Here is a 27,140-nt window from a genome sequence, read left to right on the forward strand (position 1 = left end):
CTTATTTCCTTCCGTTCTTTAAGAATGGATAGGCATGTAACACCAGTAATTTTTAATTACAGTCAGATAATAACTTTCGAACCACTATTTCAGAATTAAGTCATGCTCTTGAGGATTTATTTAAATGTTTATTATTACTACTTTATGCTCATGGATACCAACTGTTATCGGTGACATTTGATGACAGTAATACAAGTGATATGTTGGGATTTTGGACTTTATCCATCGTCCTGGTTTTTAAGATAACAAATAAAAAACACGACGTTTCGGAAACTGGATCTGTTTCCGTCCTCAGGTGAAGGAAAACACCTATTCAGTTGGGTCCCTTAGAAAGAGCTAGCCTCAATCNCACAGCCACAGCTGTAAGAACCTGAATTTTTTTATTATGTTATGTCCATCATTTTATACTTTTCAGTCATGCTAGAAGCAAATCCCACAAATTACATCAGTATTTCTTAATATGTCATCATAGAGTTTTACACACTTCAAGCTAGAATTTGTGTAATACAATTGAATGTGAGGACGATAAGATTATTCTAATTATTACATACAATCACTAAATATCTTAATATATTTTCTTACTTCTACCAAACAATTTGGCCCAAACAGTAACGCCAACGATATATTTTCTGGAGTTGAATCGTTTGAGTCTGTCAGCACACCGATTATTCTGACCCAGGTATTCCTTGGATTTTCTCAGTCTCTCCAGGCAAATACTGAGGAAGTACATTAATAAGGCCATATGACCGTTCCCTTCCTCATCTTTCTAATTCATTTTACACTAATCAATCAGCCTAGCACCTGACGCTATGCAGTCTGAAATACTGGCAGATCCCTGAAATAAAAAAAATATGCAAACAAATGGGCACGGAAGTAGTTTCTTTTTACGAGTTTCTTGGGGTGAGGTGAGACGGAGTCTGTTTGGTACGTCGGCCACTATTCGGCCTATTGTACCAGCCCCGGATGGTTTATGATGATGAGTGTGGAGCAGTCTGTGGAATGAGAATTGCCACATGACTTTACCTGGGATCGAACCCTGGCCGCCGCCGCCGTGAGAAGCCGGCGACTACGTCCTCTGTCAAGGATACAGCTGCTAGAACCCTGTTTATGATGTTATTCAGCTAGTATTTTAAAAACAGTGAGCTATCGTGTTATTGAGTTATGGACTTCAAATAGGCAATTATTTTGGCTCCGTCTTTCTGTTAAAGCTTTATAAAGAAGAGATTGAGAAAGGCCACATTAGTAGGACGGTACATAGTCCATTTTTCCGGTATGTAAGCAGATTTCAGAACAGTATACTAGTCCGACCGCGCCACATTGCAGTTGGTTGGGTTGCCTACCTCACTCTGCGCGTCTCCCTCTTTCCTTCCTCTGATATAAATGAGGCAAGTTGCGGCATTTACAAAGTGCTTCGTCCTCTGTAGTGGAGCACCATCAAAACTATGCGTTGGAGAAGAGAGAAATGCCCCAAGTAGGAGCCAGAGCCACTCCCACCTTAGTCCTCTATACGAAAAAATTGCTTCTGTTAGAGCAAGAGATTCTCATAGAGACGCTAAGTTTCGAAACACTGGATTTCGGAAACTTGAAACTACTCACCAAGACACTGTGTCTAATCACTTCTGAATATCTGCATTACAAGTATCTTTTTTTTCTTTTTGCTCCTATCGACAGGCTTTATTCGTGTTAATAGTTACTACAGACGATCTGTTCATTCGCCCAAGGAGCCTACCGTCTGTAAAAATGACCAATGAAACTGATAAATCAGCCATTTGCTCCAAAGTTTGGGGGGGAGCAAAAAATAGATACTGCTGCTGTACTGAACGTGCTTAAAACGGTGGTGCTTCGTATTCTTTGGTACTATTAGCAGAACAGAATATCCGGCCACAGAGATATTTCGTAATTTTCCTTAATCCCTTCATGTAATTCATGTCTGACTAGTCATATTATTTACATCATACATTCATGTTTCATTATTGCTAAATTACTTTTAACTACCTGAAGCGCTTCCTAATAAATGGAAAGAATGTATTCACGCTTAGAACTTACTCTTCCACACATTTCCCGCTGATCTTTTTTTTTCCCCCTTGGCACTACATCCCCATTGGGCCTAGGCCTACCTCCATGAACTTCTCCGTTCACTTCGATTTTTCTAGATCTTACACATTCGGTAGGACTCCGTGGGCGGGTGATCAGCTCGTCGCAAGGCATCTACCTGTACACAAACACAGAAAAACGCACACAAACATCCATGCCCTGAGTGGGATTCGAACCCACGGTCCCGGTTTCCGAGCGAGCGAAGACAGTACATGCCTTAGACCGCTCGGCTACCGTGACCGGCCAGTGATCTTATAGGATGGCGAAATTACGGCTATGATTTATGTTTTGCTATAAATGTTTTTCTTAGGGAAATGAACAGCATCACTGAACAAAATTTGTACGTGTTGCAAAACAAACACACTCATATTAATTGTTAGGATAATTTACTGAGATAATTTTCATATTTTTATATTTAAACGTGCCGTCAGTAGTTGGTGCATTCCTATAGTCATGTTTCATAAATTTATCTTCTTTCAATTCTCTTATGAGTATATAGTACATTCTCAAACCATGCAAAATGTTCATGAATTTCCTATACAGGCACAGGGTGCCTACAGGACTTATTTTCTTTCATTTTTCACATGAGTAACATAACCAAAAATAGTCAGCAATCATAGTGAATGAACTTCGTGTTATTGTCTCAAAACTGCATTTATCTTTGCGTGGTTCGCAGATAAGACGAAAATAAAAGCGAATGAGGATATTCGTACCAAAGATGCATATCTAAGCACTAATTTGGTAATGTTGTAGGCCTACCTGTACATTATGTAATAATATAACATAAAAGTGAGCAATCTCCTTCACACTGGGAAAATTCTCAGTTAAAACAGCATATAAAAGAAATGGCTTTATTACTGTACTAACATGAATAAACTAAGTGTCAACATCAGAATTGCCATTGTCATGATCTCCCCATGTTACCTCTATATTCGTCGCCAAAGTCATCATTAATCATCAATTCAGTACGTCGAGGCGCCAGGGCTTGAATTGGCCGGGAGGTTTCGCAATCCCTGCTGTGTATTGTGCCCCTTGAGAGCGGGTGACGAAGCGGTCGCATGGGACATGAAGGCAGAATGCGACTGTGAACTACATGTCTGCAGAAAGAAAAGTGGGACGCCGTTCAAAGTTTGCAAAAGCGGCTTCCAAAGTCGTCGCAAAATTGCAGCCCTATAAGGAGAACATCGACCGCCTTTATATTCTAGTGGGCAGATGTACCGGGTTCGATTACCGGCGCTACCAGATTTTCTGAGAAGTAGTAGGTCTGGACTCGGGTCCACTTAGCCTCGTGAGGAAAATTGAGGAGGTACTTGAATGGAAAAGTAGCGGCTCAGGTCTAGAAACCGAAATTAACGGCCGTGGGGATTCGTTGCATTGACCACGCGACACTCTCTACCCGCCAATGTTGCATTAACTTCGTCGACAAGCGGCGGTCGCTCGGTCGGTATAGTTCGCTTGCGGACTAAAGCCACTGATTTTATTTTCTGTATAAGGATTATTTCCATTTCTGCATAGAAACGATATAATAAGTGGCTACAAATGGTTTCAATTTATTCGTCTCTTATGACATTGTCATAAAATGAAACTAGATCTACTTACGTATAAATTGTTAGTAATTTGTTTTGTTGCTTTCCTTTCTTTGTTCCTAGGATTACTTAACGAAGCCGAATCAAATGCAGATCGTGTATAGTAATTAATATGATGGTGAATATGACGGAGTATTAGTTAAGGTATTAGTTAAATTGTCGAGGCCTCTTTCGAAAGTAAAGTTGTGTTAATACCTGTGCTTAATTAGCACGTCACGAAGACATCGACGATGAAGGTAAAGTATCACACCTTCTTAATCTGGTACTAGGTGAGATGAGTGGTCAGCTTCTCACCGCAACCACACGTGGAGAGGGCAACCGACACTCACTGAATAAGGGGATCCTCCATGGCGTAGCCTAGTCAGTAAAGTCCTCCAGCACCTCGTCTCCCTGTACTTTGAGAATGCCCTTGTCAGTGTTGTGTAACAACTTCTGTGCTGCAAATATGAAGTTGGATCTCTGTCGTGATATCGGCTGTTCTCGCTGATGCACGTGCTTTTTCCTCAGTCTCTCCAGACGAATGCCGAGACATGACCTTCAAACAGATCACGGTTACCTCCTTCCACATATGTACATGCTTTTTTTTTTTCCTTGGCACTACAGCCCCAGTGGGTCTAGGCCTACCTCCATGAACTTCCGTTCACTTCGGTTTTTCTAGATCTTACACATACGGTAGGACACCTTGGGCGAGTGATCAGCTCGTCGCAAGGCCTCAACCTGTAGACAAACACAGAAAAACGCACACAAACATCCATGCCCTGAGTGGGATTCGAACCCACGATCCCGGCTTCCGAGCGAGCGAAGACAGTGCATGCCTTAGACCGCTCGGCTACCGTGACCGGCATGTACATGCTTACCGTTCATTATTATTTTTTGTCTTGTTCATTTTTATATAACCTGTACAAAAATATGCGTCGTTAATCAATCCAACAATGAAAAACTGGAGTACTATGTCGGAATTTGGTGATTTCCAGTTGGTAAGTGTCCGACAACGTTCGATTTTTAGACGTCCGAATTCAGGATATAATAGTAATTTAAAGGTGGCTATTAAATTGTTCGAAAATTTTGCAAGTTAAAACATCCTAAACTAAGGAAAGTTATACCAAAATTATTCGTATCTTGCCAAAGAAATATGGATCATATTAAATTTTATTTAGCATATGGATGTGATATATTGTCTGTTGTCGTAAGGGAAGAACATATATAAACCTCAAGAGAGGTAGCAAGAAGTTTGAAAAGTTACATAATGAGAAGTTTCACAATATATAATCTTCACAAAATATTATTATGGTGATCTTATTATGGTACATAGATGGGCGTAATATGTAAGTTACATGTGGCATGTAGAAAATGCATACAACATTTTTATCGGAGACCCTGATGGAAAGACAACATTTTGGAAACTTTGGCATAGATGGGAGTAGTATTAAAATGGATCATAGCAGAAGTAGAGTGTGAGGTTTCGTGTTGGACTCGTCTAATTTCATCCACTGGCGGACTGTTAAGTAGGTGGCGATAAACCGTCGGGTTCTCTAAAGACGGAAAATTTTTTGACCAATTTAGGAACTAACATCTTTTCAAGTAGGATTCCTCGCCATAGTGTTGGCTGTACATTGCTTCAAATGTATGGCTTCTGTTTATTCTCGCTCTTCGTTTGTATCCCTGGTCCCAAAAAGTGATTGCTTTCGGTACTCATTGTCCTAGTTAAAACATATTAACATATGGACCCTTGGCGAAAGGTGGGCAGCACGGTGCAGCACGTTGTATGAAAGCCTACGCACATGCTAATTCTGTGTTTTAAATGAAAACCGAATTTTGGAAGGAAGTTATAGTCGGTTGTGAATAATTTGTGCTACTTAAAACTTAATTCTTCGAATAGCAGTAAAATGTAATACCCTTTCCTTTGTGATGCTATTATAATTAATTACTTTTAATAAGCTCGTATTTGTAGCTTCTAATTGCCTCCACTGCTACTTGGGAATTCCGCCCGAATTCTCACTTCCTCTATGAGTACGCCTGTATTTATATGTTCTGTTAGTAGAAAAATTTTTTTGGAAAACAAACAGATGCCTGGGAATTACTTTCTTCGGCATTGCGAAACTAATCAAGTGTCTCAGAGTCTCATAATTTATCAATAAATTCCCTACGTCGTAATCTATGTAGGCAACCTTGCGGAAGAAAAGTCCTGCGGAGGTGTTTCTGAATTTCCGACACGCGTACGAATGTCACAGTGTTGGAAATGGAGTCTAGTAATATTACGAGAGTGGCGTAACGGTCTACGTCATATCTGATGATGGCGCTCTCTAGTTGCTATAGTAGACTGAGTAAAGCTATTGTTATGTCTCCTTTTAACTCTTAACAAGACACGTAAATGTGCAACATATTTATAGTAAAAGAATTGTTTTACTTATATTGGTCTTCATTTCGGCCATGTGTGCTTCATAAATTCATAACAAGAGAATATTAGTATTACTGGTAGAGTGATGATGGTTTGATAAGGAAACAGTTCAAACTTGAATCATTTTAAGGGAATAAAATCTGGCACTGGGAAAAAAGAATTCGTCTGAATACGTCCCACTCTTCGTACATTTATTCATTGGGATATTGCTAATTTATTTATATCGCCAACTTACATTTTCGAAAAATATACGTAACACACTTTGGATATCTTTTTACTTACTCTTAGAGCTGAACCCTTCTTGAGGAGCCGCCAATTCTGCAGCTACTCAAGAATTTCCCAGAACTTTATTCATCCCGAAGGTTCCTTACCATGTTCACAAAAGCCTTCCACTGATCCCTATCGTCAGCCAGATCAATCCAGTACATACCATCCCATCCTATCTCTCTGAGATCCATTTTATTATTGTCAACCCACCTACTCCTTGGTCTTTTCAGTGGTCTCCTTCCTTCGGGCTTTCCCACCAATATCCTATATGCATTCCTCTTCTCCCGCATTCGTGCTACATGCCCTGCCAACCTCATCCTCCATGACTTGATCATTCTACTTATACCGGGAGAATAGTACAAGTTATGAAGCTCCTCATTATGCAGTTTTCTCCAACCTCCTGTCACTTCTTCTGGATATCTTTTCAGTAAATAATATTAATGTAACGACTACAAAAACACAGAAAGTTTCTATGTTTTCCCTTTATGTTTGGAGAATATTAGAGTTTGTTGTGACACGAAATATCCTGATTCACAGTCAGAAGTTGCTAGAAATGAGGAGTAGTGACTTTACACCGCCACGTGCTCTGGGTGTACCTTAATTGATGCGCGCCATTTTCTCCAACTTAGGCTTCAGAAAGTTGTGGCTGCGGAATGAATTTGCTACGTTATGCAACCACAGTTATGATTTCTGAATACGAAGAAGGAAATGCAGAACTTGTGAAGCGAAAATCGGTATTATGAAGGCGAACAACATTTCTTTTACAAAAGTTCTGTCACGGTCTGTAACAGTTAAGGGTGATGTAGTTAACATGCAGTGTAACATTTTCGCATAATGCAATTTAGTGTAGAACTGATGTAGAACTTCGCGGCTTTGAACCGCTCACGCAGTTTCTTAGGGAACCTAAACGGAGCCGTGTAGGCTTAACGTTCGTTACGAAAAGGTTCTGTTGCTATCTTGACGTGTCGCTTCTTGATACTGAAATCGTTTTGTCTCACTTTAGAGCAAGGCTACTCTTGAGACCCACTTTCAACAGTTTAGTGTAGCTGAAATATGTCACTGAGTATAAATACCCTTTCATCTCGGAGCTGAGCTCTTCTTGAGAAGCCGCCAGTTGTGCAGCTACTCAAGAATTTCCCAGCATTTTATGGAACCCGAAGGTTCATTACCGTGTTCACAAGAGCCCTCCACCGGTCCCTATCCTGAGCCAGATCGATCCAGTCCATACCATCCGATCCTATTTCTCTAAGATCTATTTTATTATTGTCCGCCCACCTATGCCTTGGTCTTCCAAGTGGTCTCCTTCCTTCTGGATTTCCCACCAATATCCTACATGCATTCCTCTTCTCCCCCATTCGTGACTGAATATAAATAAGGAATTTGAATTGTTCATTGGAAGGATTTTACCTATACGTTTATAAATTTAATTTATTTTCATATTTTAAACACTTTACATACCAGGATATTTTAAATTTTAAGAACAATATTTTTGGACTGAGTAGAACTTGAAAATATTATTGTTATTTTTAAATAAAACAAACTTACTACTTTTGACGCGTTCTCGACGAAATATTTAAAACACTGCACCTCTTAGCATCGCCGTCTCTGTTTACCGATCTATCTGTCCAGAAGCAGCAACTCAAAAGCTACCGAACGGTATTGAATTAAATTTTACATTAGAAGATTTACAAAATTTTGTTGACATGTTCCAGTTTACGTTAGAATTGGTCGAGAGTAATTGACAGTGTATGAAAACCTAAATGCGATTATTTATACTGTCGAATGATGGATATTGATCGGAACGAAAAAGGTTTTTATCAAACACATATTTTAGTACAAATACCTTTTCCGTGCAAATCTTGCGGTTTTCGAGATAATAAAGCAAAAATGATTTTTAAGCCTTATTGTGTCTTAAGCCAGATATCTAGAGGGAACAAGAGAGGAAACGTTCTAGAACTGTTGCACCATATGTACATTTTATACTTCTTTATTAATTATAGCTCTTGTATGAGTATAAGCAGAACTTGCAATAATAATTACAATTTACAATAATTCAGTCTTTATTTTTATTGAATTTTAGAAGATCTCTTACATTTATTTTTTCTAAGTTCCTGCTCTGCTGGGTTAATATATAACATTACATAGAAAAAGTCTAAACAAGTAGGCCTATATCTGATTATCGATGAAACAAGAGAACAGTTGGGTTCTTGTTTAAGTTGCTTAACTGCACCGATTCATAAATAATCCTTTGAATGATGAATGAGACAGGGAAGGCGATTTTATTTTATAGTGACTGTGATACGGATACAAGAGAAACAAAAAGGGTGTAACATGTTGGAATTTGTCCACAATCAAAAGAATCGATTGCCCTCAACAACAGATTTATAAGAAATAATGGATTGAATTATATTTCAGTTTAATTTCCTGTAACGAATTCTCCAGAATTCCATTGCTGTGGGGAACTTTCGAGATTTCAAACCAACAGATTTGCTTCAAATCCAAGTTGCTTTTACAGTAACGCACTATATGCTCTGATATTTTCACCCAGCTGAGAATGTTATGTGCGAAATAATTGTTCTTCGTCACCTACTATCGGTTTGGCCGTGCCACAACTCAGACGGTTAGTCGCCGGCTTAGGGCCACGCCACAGCTCAAGAGTTTAGTCACTGGCTTCCCACCGCGCCGGCCCGGGTTCGATCCCGGGTCTGGTCAAGTGGGATTTGTCGTGGGCAGAGTGACATTGGGGCAGGTTTCTTCCAAGTACTTCGGTTTCCCCTGCCAATTATCATCGAATGCTCCACATTCATTATCATTATCATCCGTGGCTGTACAGTAGGCCAATTAGTGGTCGAATTACCAAGTGGACTCAGTCTCACCCCGCCCCAAGAAACTACGAGAAACAACAATCAATTTTTCTATTGATGTGAGGGTAAAGCGGCACCTGTGGCGTGGGAATTGGGGAACTACCGGCTGGAGATTCTATCACGAATCCTTTGAGGAAAAACTGGTGCCGTTTTGCTGGTCAGCATGAGCAGTTGATGTAATCTTATAGGGAAGTAACGCTGGCAGTTCCTTTATTGGCCACCTTATAATCTTTTGTTTGTTAATCTGCTATACTGGGTGCGTGAAATACCGCTACAGTAACCGCCCTGAAACTGATAAACCGAGGTTTTATCCCCAGCGTTGAAAGTTGCACGATGCCACGTCGGATCCACAGACTTGAAGTCCGAAACTCTTCCGAATATCTGAAATTATTCACGACCAGTTGCTCATCAATATTCCACTTTTTAAATTCGTAACCATACGCGCATCTCATTGGATCCTAAAATATGGGAAGAAGGAGCAAACAGTTGTCATGGTACTCTTTAGGGGCCTGAAAAAATAATGTATGTGTCTGTAATGTGTCACTGGAAAATATATATCAAATTAAATTATTTATTACCAGCGTAGTAAAATATTTTATGTGGTTGCCAAGTTCGTGTTACACATTTCTGTAAACACGCCATTTTAAACTGAATGCTTAAAACGTATACAAATTACTAAGGGCGTTAGTGTTGCTTCCACCTCAGAAGTTTGAACATCCGTCATTCTTATGTTGTTGCTGAATTAGAAAGTATCGAAATAGGGAGTTTCATATCGTTCAGCTACTCTCTGTGGTATAGAATGTTCCAAAATTTCCGTACCTTAAGAGAGCTCGTTTATTGTGTCTTACTCCTTTTATCACATGATGAGCATCTTCGACCGTGATCATCCGCGCAGACTTATTTATGTATTTCTTTGAGTTTAACACGTCTTGCTTTGGCTCGTTACTGATATATAATAAGCAGTTGGAGGAAGTTTCAGATAGAGATCGTCCAAGAATTTGTGACTAACATTTGACTGAACTAGTGTGGAAAGAATGTGGAAAGAGGCTGGACTGTTCATAGCAGAGAATGGAGGATGACAGTGTCCTTGCATGTCTTCCATTACTTTCTCTTCTGAAACCATCAGTAATATAACCTCCTGTGGCGTGCAACTTTCTGGGCGAGTTGGCTGAAGTGACAGCGCTTTCGGGTTCAAATATTTGCAATGACACCGAATATCCTGAGATTTTCCATGATTTTCCTCGCCTCATCGAAGTAAACATGCAAACATCTGGATATTGTCTTAAATTGAACACTATCGCTGTCTTCTACATGCTTTCCAATTAGCTAATCATGCGATCATTCAATGCTATGTAGTCTGAGTTGCTAACCGTATCGTTAAACAAGCTGCAATTACATACAATAAAATAAACACTACTTAGTGACAGATCGAAAGAATTAAATAATTTTTAATTACTTCATGAGACATTAGTGTGTAAGCATAGCATTTTGTACATACAAGAATCTCTGTGAATGAAGGATAGCAATACAGGTAACATTTTCGAGTTGCACTGGCCCGAACTACTGTACAAGGCGTGTAGGCTGAATCAGAATTGACGTGATACCCCTAAAAAACGTAATTTACAAGTGCTGAAATGTGTTTCTGAACATTAGAAGAGAGTTCTTGGTCATACTCAACAAATAGTTTTCAGCTGGCACGAAACCGCTGTCCTCTGTTCCTGATCGCCCAACGCAAGTCAGTCTGGGATTGAATGAGAGGGAAAATGGGACCGCCCGGCGAGACGTGGAGCAAACTGCTGGAGCGACGGGAGGTCTAGCCATGGACGGCGTCACAACTTGAGTCAGTGACTCTTATGTGTTCACAGTCTTCCTCCCGATAGGTAGATAAATGGTGCCGTTTACCCTTCCTGTGTCAGGCTGTGTATCGGTCAGGCTCAGGTGTACCAAATTCAGTTTTGAGGGAACTGAAGCAGTCGCTTTGGGTCAAGGATTGTGGAGTGATGAAGTAAAGACGCTTAATTAATTATATTCCCGCAGGCTACCAAGTGCCCTGTATCATAGTTCATTGACGTGAGTCACGTCAGGACAGACTTGAGGAAAGGAAGAAGCACGGCGTGTTGCAGAGGTAGGCGGATGACTACAAATAAGAAAAACATCAGCAAGAACTGATGAACAGTGTTACACAGTGCACTATACATAGACAAAGAAACGTTTCAGAAAAATAAAAAAAGAATTTGATTGAAAGAGAACCTGGCGAAAGCTGTTATAATTTATGGATCATCTAGATTTTATGACGTACTGAGCGGTTTGATTTGAGCCGTAACGTTTCTAAGTTATTTTCGGGAAGTGTGAGTTTTTGAATCTCGGTAAGGATATGGGCTATCCTATCTGAGGTTTTTCGTGATTTTCCTCAGTTCCTTAAGACAATTTTTTTTTAATTAACTGTGTATTTACAATCTGCTCTCTTATTTGTGGAGCATTGAGTAAATCTGTGGGTGAGTGTCATGAGTGGGGCATTCATCCTCTGATGAATCCCCTATCAGTCCTGTAGATGGTTGATATTGTTTGCCGTGTCTTCAGCGGTTTCGTGGAGGTCAGTAGGCCACTGCCGTTTTAGTCTCCTTGGCACCTTTGGCGGAGTATTCAGGGCCGCTATGAGTTTGTTGCTATGTCCATCTAGCCGTGCGCTGTATAGTCTCGACAGTCTGCGAATCTCATCACTGACGAAAGGATTTTGGAGGTCGTTGTGAAGAGATAGGTTGGACACATACCAGGGTGCATCTGCGACTGCTCGTAGGATTTTTGACTGTATTCTCTGTATGATTTTTGTATGTGACGGTTTAGCACAACCCCACAGTTGGATCCCGTAGGTCCATATTGGTTTGATGATGCAGTTGTATAGGAGTAGTTTATTGTTCATGGATAGTTTAGATTTTTGTTCCAGGAGCCAAGACATTTCCTTTAGTTTTAGGTTTATCTGCTGTCGTTTGGTTTTTATATGCTTACGCCATGTCAATTTCTGGTCTAAGTGTAGACCTAGATATTTCACTTCGTTTTTAACTGGTATGGGAATGTTGTTTATCGATACCTGTGGGCATACTATTCGTCTTGTTGTGAAGGTAATGTGGACCGATTTGTTCTTAAGACAAATGCGGGAATAATCAGATATGGCTTGTCACGACTACTTCCTTCAAGTTCATGCCGCCAGTCGGCGCTGCTGTTTAAGCTCCAGACACCGTCGCTAGATAGAGCATAAGTAGTTAGTTCATAAATAAATAACTAAACAGATAAATAAGTCAGGCATGTTATTTAACAGGGTCTCATCAACAGTTGGGTATATAAGCTATAGTTTCTAATAACGCCGGTAGAGTGGGACGAATGAAGGGTATAATGGAAAGGGATGGTGGCCTGTTGTAGCGTTCTGTCCCAGAATTCGCATGGTAGGATTAAGTACATAATGGATTCGATCTATGGACCTTCCGGATTGGAAGCGTCCATATGGGAGCTACATTTTAGATAGAAAACAAATTTAAAATAGGAAGAAACAAGAGAAATATGAAAGTTATAATTATAGAAATAAGGAGCAGATTAGTTACTAGGAGCTGTGGAAGGAGTCACGCGAAAGAGTAAATAGTTACGAAGATGCATGTTACAGAGCTGACTTCATCTATACGTCATACGTATGCAATCATCTGTGTGTACAGGTATAATGTACTATATAGCTTGCCCTCATGCCACCAAATAGTTTCAGAATGTGTATATTTTTATTTCATAGACACCCATCAAGAAGTAAGCCAAACATCTGACCTTTCATCAAGATACATGTTTGAAACCGGAATAGGTCTGTGTCCTACTCCGTAATATGTCAAATAATAAAGAAATGGGCAGATATGAGGCAGAAAACAGGCACGAAAACAAGGCTGTGTATAACAGGCATAGTTACTTAACAAAATGAAATGCATTCTGACAAATTATACACTATTTATAACGTTAACTGAAATTATAAAACCTTGAAACCTTTGTTGTTTCGTTAATATTTATATTTCCTTCTTCAGATGACATTACATGTGTCTGTCTCCGTCGAATAGTTAGCTCTCCTATTTCGTATTTGAGAGTGCAGTGGTTTGATTCAAGGCCTGGGGCAGGCTGTTCTGGCTGAAGTTTCTCTTATTTTCTGCAGTTCCCCTAGAAGAATTCTGAATTAGTGCTTTAAAAATGAGAAATATATAGGTCACTGTAAGTGTGCTTTATATAAATAGATAAATGTAACTAAAATTAAGAGGACTTACTGTACTTTCACTGCCTGTACATGTCTGTCAAGTATAAAAATGATTTTGAGGGAAATATATGTACAGTAAAACCATTTAATGCCATTTTCCCATGAACGGGTAAGCGACTTGGCATAATGATTTTAGCGCAAGAATGACCCTGCAAGATTTAAAGTTTAGGGAAGATTAATTCTCCGCCGCCATAAGTCAGGAGTAGCTCACCCTCTCCCTAGGGATTAAGTCTCTTTAGGCAGAGTGGGGTAACCACCCTGTCAAAATGAATTTCCGTCAAGGGAAAGGAAACCTGATTTCCGAGGGTTTAGACCCTGAAGATACCTTGAGACGGAAGCTGTTCCCTTGCTGCACCGCATCACGAAACTTCAGCGACTTGCTGTGCAAGCTTTAGAAAATCATCAAGTGAGAAAATATCTCATTGAAGATTAATGAAAACAAAGTCTATTTCATTGATATACCTCACAGCGGCTTTCTTTTTAAGTGATTCGGAAAAAAAGAGCCCAGAAATCTGTAACAGCAGTAAATTCTGTGACTGAAAGATATGTATAACTCCCTCTACTTCATTTTCGTTCTTTGGCAAGTCCATCTGAACACAAATTATTATTCACAGAATTACTGGGTTTTTGTACATCCACCATCATTAGAATCTTTAAGAATCTACACATTAGTTCTGTTTGTATTTTATGAAGTAAAGTTGTTCCTGTGCTTAACTAATTAAGTACAACGCCATGAAGACGTATGTGTGAGTGGATGTATAGATCCACGTTTTCTTTTTCTTGGCACAAGTTGGTGATGAGTGGTCAGTTTCACGCTCCGACCGCTTTATCCCCGGAGATAGAGCCACCGGTTGCCATTGGATAGGAGGCTGGGTAGGAGGCAGAGCCGACCTGGAAGACATGGAGAAGAGAAAATTCTTGAACCTACCAGGACTCGACCTCCGACCCCTCGGTCATCCAGCCCGTATCCAGTCGCTATACCCACTGTGCTATCCCAGCTGCCTATTTTAGGAAGTACAATATTGTTTTAAATGTATGACAAGACATTTCTGATAGGAGATAGAAGATTCGACAAGTTCAGTATATGATTCAATGTTGTCTTGATACTTAGTATAGACTTATCTTTCTTCTCTTATCGTAAGAAGGAAGGTTACCCGCCGTTGGCTTAACGGCTATCAAGGATTTCATCTCAATAGTTGCTATATAAGGCTTTAACTTCTGAGTAGAATGATGGATTCTATTGTTACCTGTTCGTCTCCCTGCAACTCACCAAATTATTTCTTTTCTTGTTTTCTTTACTTCTTGTTTGACTCTTTGTATTCTCGCCACTCTAGGGAGACAGAGAGAGATACAACATTGCGATTACGTCAACCATTTCAAATTTTATCATTCTCTATCACAATGAATTAGTACCCGTTCCCTTACATTTCTTGAAACAATGACGCTGTAATTCCCTTGTCGGTGAAACGAAAAGGATAGTCTTGTTTGGGAATCTTCGGACGTGTAAAATATGAGAGGAACTATTGAGGAATGTTTGTCTACGAGCTACAGAGCTTGTAGTATGTATATTATGCTCTTCTACAGCGTCTACACAATGGAATGTTAAGTCGTGTATCATCTCACGAAGGCCGCGCCATAGCTCAAGCGGTTAGTCGCTGGTTTCCCATTTAAAAATACAGTGATCTCATCGGGAATCGACCCCACGACCTTCCGGCTTCTAGCATAGTGCCTCAACAACTGCGCTACCGCGTGCTCCAAAGAGGTACATAATATTTGGTTTACTTTCTTTGCCAGCAAGCGAAATAGCTCTATGACCTTGGCCGGTATCAAAGGTATGTTCTTTCGAAAACACAGCTGGGAAGTTGTAAAATACAATTCTATACTTTTATTTAAAAAAATTTGACAAAATACCGCAATTTTATACTGTCACAATATCATACTCATGTCTGACAGCAACATCACAAGGCGGAATCAACTGAAAAATTGAATGAGGAAGAAAGATGATTATGAATTGCAAATTGAGTATAGCAAGGAATTTTCGATGGCTTCTTTCGCCTGAAGGCTGTAAGAGAAAGGTTGATATGAGCACCCCATCTACCGGCTAGAATTCATGTATACTCGTATAATGCGTGAGATTAATCGCAGCGCAGACTTAACGTTAAAAAATCATGTTTTTTTCTAATTATACTTTGCATGTTTCGGTCGCAATCTGTCATCCTCAGGTGATATACACAAATCAGTTAAGTTCAGTTTTTTTGCAAACAAAAATGTATAAAATGCGAAGAGAATTATGGATTAAGTCGAATCCTTCTTAACGTTATATGGACAGAGGAAATATAAAATTGAAAATACCTGTTGAATACAAATATTTGCAGTCGGTTTTTAATTCTTAGATACTTGTGAAATTTGTCCAATTCGATTCTTATTATATTAGTTCGATATTTTACACTCGTAAGCTACAGGCTTATGCCCATCTTCCGCGTACTGTCTCTGTCGGTCACTCCAAGCCAAACCAAAATTTTATGTTATGAGTTTGAAGTACGCCTTAATAATTAACATAAACCGTAAATAATCTTATAAAGAAAAACTCTGCATGCAAGTCTAAGGTAAACCAGGTCGGCCTAGGTTATTATCATTGGATTGTTCTCAACCGGCGTCAATTTAATCCCACTTCACATTTTTCTCTCTCTGAAACCAAATCTCTTAAACGAACTGACGTTTGCTTATGTTATTCTCTACATAAGCGTCCAAGAGTCTATGACGTTCATGCCACGTTTTATATAGAGTCACATGAAACAGATTTGTACTTAGAGTTCTTTACTTCACAAATGATTTGTTGCCTTGCCTGACTCAGACATTCTGTCGTGTAATTCCACACACCTGGTGAGAGAGATAAGGAGTTCCAATTCTAGTTCTATTATTCTCGACGTGAGCAACGACAACTGAACCATCCTTACTTATCTGGTCATTAAACGGGCCTCAACAATGGAGTCACAATTTCCGTGGCATGAACCTTCTGGAAGTGGATTATTGGTAAAGGTTTTACCTTTTTAGCTCTAATGAATGTCACCACCTGTTCTTTCCTGTCATTTATTGTATGTCGGGAGATTTACATTCTTTACCGTCTCTGTCTTTAGATTGTTTCATTATGCATTTCTTGCACAAAGTGTACGAAGCAATCGCAAATTATATTCCCGTCCCCCTCACAAACACCTCATTTCACAAAACGGAGAAGTTGTATGTCATAAATGTTAGATTTCGTTAAGATGTTTTTATTTGTAGGTGAACATTTAACGAAATATGGAAAGAAAAAAACCGTTGCAAATCTGCATTGTGTGATGTCAATGATACTGCAACAGTGGGTTGGTATGTGTGATAAGTAAACAGCAAGGTCAGTGGGGTACGCAAAAAAAAAAAAGGAAGTGTCTGGAATAGAGCCTAATCTGTGTATTACATTGGAGTGTACAGTTTAATCCTTGTTTAAAGATCCAATCCTACAAGCTTCCAAAGGCATTCCGTTGGATTTCTATTATTTTATTTTTTTAGAAATGATAAAATGCAAAATGACTGCCTCTGTGGTCTAGTGTTCAGAGTTTCTGGCTACAGATCCAGAGGTCCGGGTTCGATTCCCGGGGCTACCACATTTTCTGAGAAGTAGTGGGTCTGGAACGGGGTTCACTCAGCCTCTTGAGCCTAACTGAGGAGCTATTTGAAGGAAATAGCGGTTCCGGTCTAGAAAACCGAAATGGACGGCCGTGGGATTCGTTGCGCTGACCACACGTCACCATCTATCCCCTAAATTTGGTACTAACTTGGCTGACAAGCGGCGGTCGCTCGGTCGGTGTAGTTCGCTTGCGGACTAAAACCACGGAATTTGTTTTGTTTTTGTTTGTACAATGCACAATTCAGCATGGGCACCATACTCTTGCTTCAGATAGGCCTAAGCTTTTTTGCTTCAAGTACAACTACATTTCGAGGAAGCTATTTTAGTAAAGAAGGACTGATCCTTTACTACTGCAAGGCAAGTGCGAAACACTTGTGATAGACCTGAAGCATATTCAGTACATAACGTTTTCATGCGGAGTTGTGGATCTCACTTATCTCGTTTATTACTTCAGTATGGATATCATCATTCTTGCCGATCACAATGCGTTGTTCCACGCTCCGCGGTACCTTCTGTTCACTTATCACTCTAGCAACTTCCAGACAGGACCAAACAGGTTCTAACCCTAACAGGAGGAAGGGTGGAGGTTGTGGCTTCACTCTCTCAAGGTCGCACAGCTGCTGCGCAGTGTGGCTTGTTTACAAAAAAATCAGTCCCGGTCATATTTGAACCACCTAGTTCTTTAAAGGATCCTCGTCTTTTTCCTTTGCCCTACAATTGTGGAATAGGCTATCCTATTTACCAACGGCATTCCTCATATTTCGGTTCTTGAACTCCAGTAGGAGTACAAATAAGAGACGGAACAAATTTAGTCTCAGAAGTTGAACATTCATTACAGGCTTTAGAAATCTCACCATGATCATTTTCATGCAGAAATTCCCATACACATTTTCAGGTTTTCCAATGAATATAAAGCCTTAGATATATACTTTGCATGTCCTTTAGCCAGATTTAATAAAATTACATGTAAAAATTATGCGAATATAATAAATCAAGGGGGATTTTCCTAAATATTACATGCGAGAAATTATATTAATAAATACTGTTGCACCAACTTCTCATACGTTGTATTCTGTTTCTGTATCTTGTCTTAAGGATGCTAAATATGCGACTGTATACTTCTTTGATTAAAATGTGCCCAGGGGAGTCATGACATCTTAATTCAAGGTCCGAAACTAGTAAGCGTGGAAGGAGAGGCATCAAGCCTGCCTGCCTCTTTGAGTAAAGATATGATTTATTGTTAAGTTGCCCGCTGTTCTAAAGAGGCGTTAATATTAATAACCGGTGTCGAGCGAAACAGCAGTCGTCCGCATGCCAACTGTTGTGGTCATCTGTCTTTGGTCCGCGGAGCGACGTGTTTGGTTTCCGCCATTCATGCTACTGCAGCGATAGATGTCTCTCTTCTTCTGTCTGTAGCTGACTGGCTGCCTTGAGCGTCAAACGTATCTCATAAATGTAGAAGTATTGTTAATACTTGTTGTCTCTTTAGATTTACGCACCTACTTCTGTTACGAAGCTTGTGGGTGGGAAAGATGTTTATGACTGATACATCAGATAGACTTGTTGTTTGAGCAGTGCGAGGCTAGTTGGACATATTTCTCTGAAGAATGTCTGGCGGAACTTAAAAAGATATGAAAGGGCCGATCATGTCAATAAGGACACATGGCACCTTCTCATTCAGATTCTTTTTGGGACTAAACTTCTCGGTTTGAGTCCGTTTAATTTTGTATTTTCAGCATAATTTATTCATTCTGTAAGAAGAAATAAATTTAAGTATCATATCCACTTGTATGCGTGTATGTTTCATGGTACCTTTTAAGTCAGCTGACGAGTTTTCGTGAAACTTGGCAAGAAAGTTTTACCATTGAAGTTTTTTTTGACCAGAATTTGTACTAACATTTTGCCCATGCATAAGTCTGAAGTGGAAGCTATGCTAGAAACTTTTAATGCTCGTATAAGGCATTAAAATATTGTTTGGTAACAGATCTTTGGAAGATATGCAGCTTTTACGAAGGTGAGGTGTTGAGTAGAATGTAAGACGACAATATATGTGTGCAAGCTGATTTACATTAAATAAGGTTAACCTATAAAGAGTTTAGTAAAATAAAGTAAATAAAGTAAAGGTATCCCCGTAACAGGCCTTGGGGGCCCATAAGGTTGGGAAATGTTGAGGTTCCCACATTTTCTAGACAATCGGCTCATAGATGGCGGCAAGTTTGTCAGCCTTACTTGCCGGCCTCCCTTTACCCCCAAGAATATTCCTGGCACTCATTTCTGTTAGAGGTTGAGTCGACCCCAGGCCCATATTGCGACTGGAAGGAATAGGTAAATTGGAAAAATCCCCTTCATCTGGATTCGATCCCGCGACCTCCCAGCTTGTAGCATAGTACCTCAAACAACTACGCTACCGCGTACCCCACTATAAAGAGTTTATCATTGAAAATGACGAATTTACGGACGTTGATCATAAATACAGGTGCAATTTAAAGCATGTTTTTGTGCATTAAAATTGCATATTTGTTTTACTGTGAGATTTTACCTGATAATACCTTACCGCAGGTCACTACTTCTACTTCTGTGCTCTTGATATTAAGGACGAGTTTTTCTAAGTTTCATTTGACGATAGACAGCAGTAAGATATGTTATTTCGCAAGTATTTTGGAGGCCCTGGAACTCATGTTATTGCCTGTGTTTTTCAGGCTTCACCTAGCAACTTCAGAAAAATTCGTGTATTATGTTGAACGTTTCTACAGGATTATGGTCACGTAATGCTGTTTTTGTATATGATTCTACTTTAATCTGACAGGTGAGGAGAATGAAAAGACGCCTTCCTCCGCGTCGGATCCTGGACAGCAGTCGGGGGCGACGCCCCGCTATGATGTCACTCTGGAAGGTCTCCAGTTGGCATTAATGGATCGTCATAACTTCCCAGGTACGAAATCACTAAGGAAAATTTCAAGTCTCATTAAACGTAGACCTTATAAGATTAATATCTGCTGTTTCACGATTCTATAAAGCTTTGTGACAATGTTGGGTTCATGATACTCTTATTATGTTGCACATGAAACTAGCATAAAATATGCATGACAGTTTCAGACCCACATTAACATTTCTACTTAGATAAGTACAGAGTTAGACATCTTAGTTATTCCTTATACTTGAAAGATTCCTAATGGTGACGCCATGTACTCTTATCTTTCTTCCTGTGCTTCGATCTACAATCTTGCAGAAAATATCTTAATCGGCCGAACAGATTATCAGATTTATTAACTTTCTGAATTTCTCCGGTAGCCTCTCTGTGCGATATCTGCCAGTTTTCGTCTCAGCTTGTGCATCAGGCTACTAATTTCTGCTACGCTTCGAACATATTTTGCTGATACGTATTTCAGGTTAAGTGACAAACGATACTTGAAATTTCTAGGTTATATTTCTTCTTTATCCTCTGTCGTTTTCTCTTATGTCACGTCCTTACAAATTGAGCACTGGAATTCGTTTTTATGTGAGAGGTGGTGTATAGACAAGAGCCCATTTCACCACGAGTTGCTGAAATACGAGGGCAGTTACGAAAATAACCCGGGTGAGTTGTTACCAAAACAAGCAACGAGAGAAAACAAATTATTATATCCAAAAATACATATATATTGAAGCTACTTCTCAGCGTAGTCATCGCAGAAATTGAGGCACTTATCATATCGGGGAATGAGGTTTTGTATACCTGTGTCAAAGAAGTCTGCCGCCTATGAGCTAGGCCACGCTTTGGCACCCCAGTTCCTCATTACGGCTGAAGCGCTGTGATCCCAACCAGTTCTTCAGATAGGTAAACAGGTGATAGCGCTTGGAGCAAGATCAGGGTTGTAAGGAGGGTGGTCAAATAAGTCCCAGTTGAAATGATCAGCAATGCTCGAGAGCAAGCAGCTGTATGCGGACGCGCCTTGTCGTGGAGGAAAACTACACCGGATGTCACCATTCCACACCTTTTGTTCTGAATGACCCAAACCAGTTCTTTTAGTGTTTCGCAGTAGATTATTGTGTTCATTTGTTGCATGAATTCCACCATGAACAACCCTTTTTTGTCCCAGAAAGCAGTTGATATCAGTTTTCTGGCAGACAACGTTTGTTGAAAATGTTCCGCCTGTTTGGTGAATGTGCGTGCATCCACTGATTAGACTGCTCTTTGGTATCAGCATTCACAAATGAAACCCAGTTTTCGTCACCTGTGGCTCGTACGATATGACTGAGGAATTGATAGCCGTCTTAGTGGCATCGTTCTAAAAATTCAAAGCTGAGTTTTTTTTTTCTGCCTTTTGGGGGTTCCATGATATTTTTCAGATCCCATCTTGCGCAGGACTTCTGATAACCTAGCCTAACTGTGATAATCTCGCAGAGAACATCGAGCGAAATTTGTGGAAATTCACTCGAGTGTTCTGAAATTGTGAAGGCCCGTCTTTCACTTTGAAAAAGATGGTCGGCCGCCCACTTCGCTCTTTATCATGAACATCTTTCGCTATTTTGAATATTGCACACCATTGTCTTTCAGTTCCTTCATTCATTACATTTTGGCCATAAATCGCCGCGCATAATTCACGATGGATTTCCGCCGCGTGGATGATTTTAGCATGAAGAAAGCGGATAATAGCGCGAATTTCGCATCTGGTGGGATTAGCAATTGCAGGACACATCATAACTTATTCTGTAGAGACAGACAAGAACAAACACTAGGTGACCAGTTCTGTGATGATTTGGAAGGCAGGAAGTCATGTGGTGCTCCCTGGTATGCCCGAACTCTCCCCCTCTTTTACGAAGTTGTCTACAATAAACGGACTTTACTTTCCCAATAGCCTTCGTCTAATTTCTACTTTGCTTGCAATTATTGTCTGATTTATGTGGTTAAATGTTCATGTTGGTGAAAGCTAGCAATGAGATAGGAATACTTGCTTATTCTGGTAAACTTCCCATTACATATAATACTTCAAACTAACTACACCAGTACATTAAACTATGGATTGAGTAATGGAGTTGTTTCATTTTCCCCTAAAAACATTTTTCGCTATTGAATAATTTGCTTAGAGTAAGAAAAATTACTTTAAAAAATGGAACATAGTGGTTTAGCGAGCCGGGATAGCGCAGTCAGTATAGCTACAGGCTACGAGCTGGACGACCGAGGGGTCGCAGTTCGAGTCCCGGTAGGGTATAGAATTTTCACTTCTCGATCTCGTCCAGACAGGCTCTGGGGTCCACCCAACCTCTTTTTCAATGGTACTGTGTGCTCTTTCCCCGAGAGTAAAGCGGCTGGGGCGTGAAGGTGACCACTCACCTCCAACTAGTTCTAAGGTCAGGAAAATGCGGATCTATACATCCACTCCCCCATACTCCTTCATGGCGTAGCCCTTAATTAGTTAAGCTCAGGGAAAAAATTTACCTTTTTTTACCTTTTACATAGTGGTTTAGCTGTCCGTCTCTTCGGCTCGGAGAACCGTTTCGTTTCTAAGCTAGTCAGGAGCTGAAGCGCAGTAACCCGACACTTTGTAAAATGCGTGGAATGTACATCCCTACGGGGAGACGGGTTACTTAACAAAGGTGTCGTATATTCCTATTGCTATTCATTTCTCTCCAATGGCTTCACCTTATTATTCCATTTCATGCAGCATAATGTACACGCCTACGCTGTTCTCCTGCTAAGTTTTCGTGTCTCGTATTTGAGTACGTCTGTTTCTTAGCAGGGCAAAAAATAAAATATCACTTCGTTGACTATACAAGATAGACATGTACAAGTTATAAGAAATCTTAGCTATATAACAATACGTCCCTCGAAAATCGTTCAATAAAAATAATACCTTGCCCCGATTTCACTAATTAGTTAGTTAGTTAGTTATTTAGAGAGGGTGGGTTTCCCCATGCACCGCGACCAGTTTGATCTATTTTGCTTCCATCTATGATANATACAAGTTATAAGAAATCTTAGCTATATACGTCCCTCGAAAATCGTTCAATAAAAATAATACCTTGCCCAAATTTCACTAAATACTCGTATGATATTCATGTGTGTCCGCTGTCTGCCATGAGTTCTGTGTACTGTCCTGAATAGGCCACCACACAGACAATTACAAGAGGAGTACGAGATAGGCTGANGTGGGCACGTTACCTCTAGACTACGGAGGCCGCTCAGATTTCACTAAATACTCGTATGATATTCATGTGTGTCCGCTGTCTGCCATGAGTTCTGTGTACTGTCTTGAATAGGCCACCACACAGACAATTACAAGAGGAGTACGAGATAGGCTGAGTGCATTCTACTACTACTACTAGCTCTATCTATTGAGCCAAACTGAGTAGGTTTTACCTGAAGGCGGAGACAGAATCCAGTCTTCGAAACGTTGTGCTTTGACAAATAAACATGACGGTTTTTAGATGGCGACAAGACGATGGATAATGTCCAAAAACATAATATTTCTACCAATGTATCATCATCATCATCATCATCATCATCATCACAAACTTTTAGATTTTAATAGGTTAGCATTTAGCATGTAGCTCCGGCCGTCATAACTGCTAGAAAAATATTCTTAATTATTTGTTTTTAGGACAGTGGGTCGGCCGTCAGGGTCCTCTAGAATGGCAGTGAAGTGAGGAATCAAAACTCTTTGCCCGGCATCGAATGTTAATCGTCAGTTTTCGAAGCAACTACCCTAAAACTAAGTTATGACTTATCATGATTCTCAGCTTATGTAAAGACGTGCCGTAAAATGGAGACCTTACTGAGCCTGGAATATATGTGATAGCGATTATGAAATATGAACTGGAAAGGATTTGGAAGAACAGATCGCACTTCGTTTCTTTGACAGTGCCCCCACATTAGTTTGGAATGACGCAGGAGAACCACGAAGAATATCAACCGCGATAACTGGCCGAAGAAAAGGAGTTAGAACCGAATACCTCCAGCTTAAAACGTACAGGCATTTGAGATAAACCAAGCTTCCCGATACCATTTTTATTGGTTTGGGAAATTGAATAAACAAGTAAATAAATAAACTGGAATTGTGTGTTTTCAATTAATTGAAATTGTATCGTAGTTTGTCAACATACAAACATAAATTTAGTAAAACGCAATAGCGTAGTTGGTTGAGACACTGTGCTAGAAGCCGGATGGACGTGGGTTCGATTCCCGATGAGGTCATTGGATTTCTTCAGTTGACCTAATACTTTAGCCGCACTATGGTCCTTGGGTCGACTCAGCTTTTGACAGAAATGAGTGCCAGGAATTTTTCTGAGGTTAAAGGACGGCCGGCGGGTGAGCCTGACAACCTCACCGCCATCTGTGAACCGACTGTCTAGAAAATGTGGGAGCCTCGACTTCTCACAATCCTATGTGCCGCCAGAGCCTGTGACAGGGATATCTTTACCTTTTTCTTTTGCACGTTAACATCACTACATTTTCTTTTGTTAATGTGATATTGCAAAACATGACATAGTTTCACCCATACATCGATAAGGGTTCGAAACTACGATTCTACCATCGAGGTCTTACCGGCCACTCCTATAGCACTAGGTGCTCATTTCAATCTCTGAAACTATCTCCTTTCCTTCCTAGACATATGCATAGTCGGCCTACTTCATGAAATATTTCCTACCATTCTTAAACATAAAGTACGAAGATGTTAGAAAATATGTGGTACAATTATTAGGACCTTAGCTGCTATAGTTAGGAAGGTGATACTAACATTCTATAAGATTATGGCAATACTAAGTCTTCTCTGTTGAACTGAGTTATGGACGCTTACAGTACAACAGAAGGGTAGTTTGGAAGCTGCGGAACTGCGCCTGTCATGATACCGATTGATTGATCACAGACGCAGTGAAGAGGTAAGAGAGGAACTACAAATCGGTGGTATAAATTTAGTAACTGATGATTATCAAATAAAGTGGCCATAAAATCTAGGAAGAATTGACCACAATAGATTTCCTCAGTTACGCCCAGACTACAAACCCAGAGGCTGAAAAAACCAAAGACGCCCATGCAAAAATGTAGAGAACAGTTTTTAGTTTAAAATTTGTAATTTTACACCTTGAAGCCGGAACAGGTCCTTAGAAAAGACTAAATCATGGTCATGACGATTGATAGAAACCGCGAAAAACCTTTCAAGATACTGGGTCTTCGGGCAGAGATTTGAACCTGTAATCTCTCGATTACGAAGCAGTTGTGCCATCCACTCGATCGCCATTCGGTCAAATCCTAAATGCTTTTAGTCTTTTAAAAAATTATGTGTTATTATATCAGGATAGTATTTTAAAAAATCTTCCGACTTATTCACGATTGTCCATTGTCTAATATCTATTCGATGCCGTAGCACGCATAAAAATGATACTTTTAAAAGTAGATAACATATCCTTAATCTTTGATTCAAAGTAGAAATTTGCAGCGTTAAGTATGAGTTAATTAGATTCAAATTCTGCGTATTTAATTGTGACAGAAAGGAACAGATGTTTCCTTCAAAAGAAATACGACGGTGCCTTACAGATACTGAATGCGTTATGTGTACTTACGCGCCGGAATCTTAATGTGCACGCAGATACAGTTTCTTAAGAAGTGAACGTCGCACCACCCTCCCTCCCTCAAGCAGCCGCAAAGCGAAATGAAGCCAAGCGGTTTACACTATACGATAATATACTGTGTTACAACGGGTTGTAACATTTTGAAAGACAAAGAAACTGTCTCTTGTGGAAATGAGAGACGGGAAGAATAATAATAATAAGAAGAAAAAGCATGGAGTAGTCTCAACAACTACAGAACTGCTGCTTTTGTTCTATTTCATTTTCCTTGTATTGTTATGAGTCCTTTTATCTTGTATTGTTTTTATTTCGCCTAGCAACGAAACTTTGTGCTCCTTGGCAACAATAGGAAGTCTCGTATTGTTGTGCTCTTTGTTTGCGTTTTATAATCTCTCATAACTCGCTGGTAGTTTAAAGGTATCTAATGCAAAATGACAAGATACTGCAACATGTTGCCTCTGAGAATGTTTATAACTTTTAAGAAGAAGCCATTAACAAACGTTTAGTCCTAAATCCTGCAACAGTGGAAGGGTTTTCGTAAGGAGTGCAGCTATGCGTCTGCAAGTTGCAAAATTGTCTAGTCTCAGTTTGGATAAGCCGACTTCTGGACCATGACCCTAACCCAGAGTCTCTCGAACATGAAACACAGTGATAATCACTACTCCACAATATTGGTAAGGAACGAAAGCTAAAAAAATCCATAAAGTGTCTGTTACACAATAAAGAGGTCATAAAAAGCGTATTAACTCCATATTCTGCCCTCAGTACTCGGGAAGCAATTGCATCGCTTTCCGAAGTTATCAGCTCTGTTGGTGTTCGATATGTAACAATGGGACAATGCGTAGCGGATTGAATTATCTCTCTGTAATACCTCCAGCAGGAGTGTCAGAATGACGTCACATAAACGCGACTCTCTCTGTCACTTGTGTTTTCAGTAATAACGAACAATTCGCCTGAGGCAGATTCCTTGCTGCTTTTCCTCGAACCCATCGCTGCTCTTCACCCCTTTTCTTCTTTTACAAGAGGGGCGAATATTGAGCGTGGTTTTAATGCTTTACCAAAATACAGAGTGCCAAAATATTCGTCAGTTATGTTTATAGTGTTTTGTTTTGAATTTTGCTTTAATTTTAAAAATTTTAAAAACTTATAATTTAATTATTTAGACGAATGAGTGAAGTTTAGAGGTTCTTACAAGAATGGGAAATGTGATTCACGCATATTTAGAATGGAACATATTGCAATTCAAGTAAAACTCATGAATAAGGGATCACTAAAGAGTTTCGACTCATATCTAATGTATTGTCACGTGTCCGAGGTTCCGTGACGAATAGTAACGGGGTCTGGATTGGATGATTTGATTTATTGTCTCCTTCTTTGCAAATACAACCAGTTATAATGTGTCGCGAACAGTGACTATTTAAGACTCGCTCCATTCCTTACT

General features: G+C 39.8%; 1 protein-coding gene across 1 annotated transcript in view; it reads left to right on the forward strand.

The window, feature by feature from the left end:
• Window positions 1-27,140, forward strand: part of LOC111872031 (zinc finger protein 423) — a 610,024-nt gene that overhangs the window by 173,897 nt on the left and 408,987 nt on the right. The window contains exon 5 of the mRNA XM_033754486.1: window positions 19,959-20,084. Within this exon, the coding sequence (XP_033610377.1) occupies window positions 19,959-20,084 (126 nt within the window). The remainder of the gene's footprint in view (window positions 1-19,958; window positions 20,085-27,140) is intronic.

The sequence above is a fragment of the Cryptotermes secundus genome, unplaced genomic scaffold (assembly GCF_002891405.2).
Source record: "Cryptotermes secundus unplaced genomic scaffold, Csec_1.0 scaffold87, whole genome shotgun sequence".
Taxonomy (NCBI): domain Eukaryota; kingdom Metazoa; phylum Arthropoda; class Insecta; order Blattodea; family Kalotermitidae; genus Cryptotermes; species Cryptotermes secundus.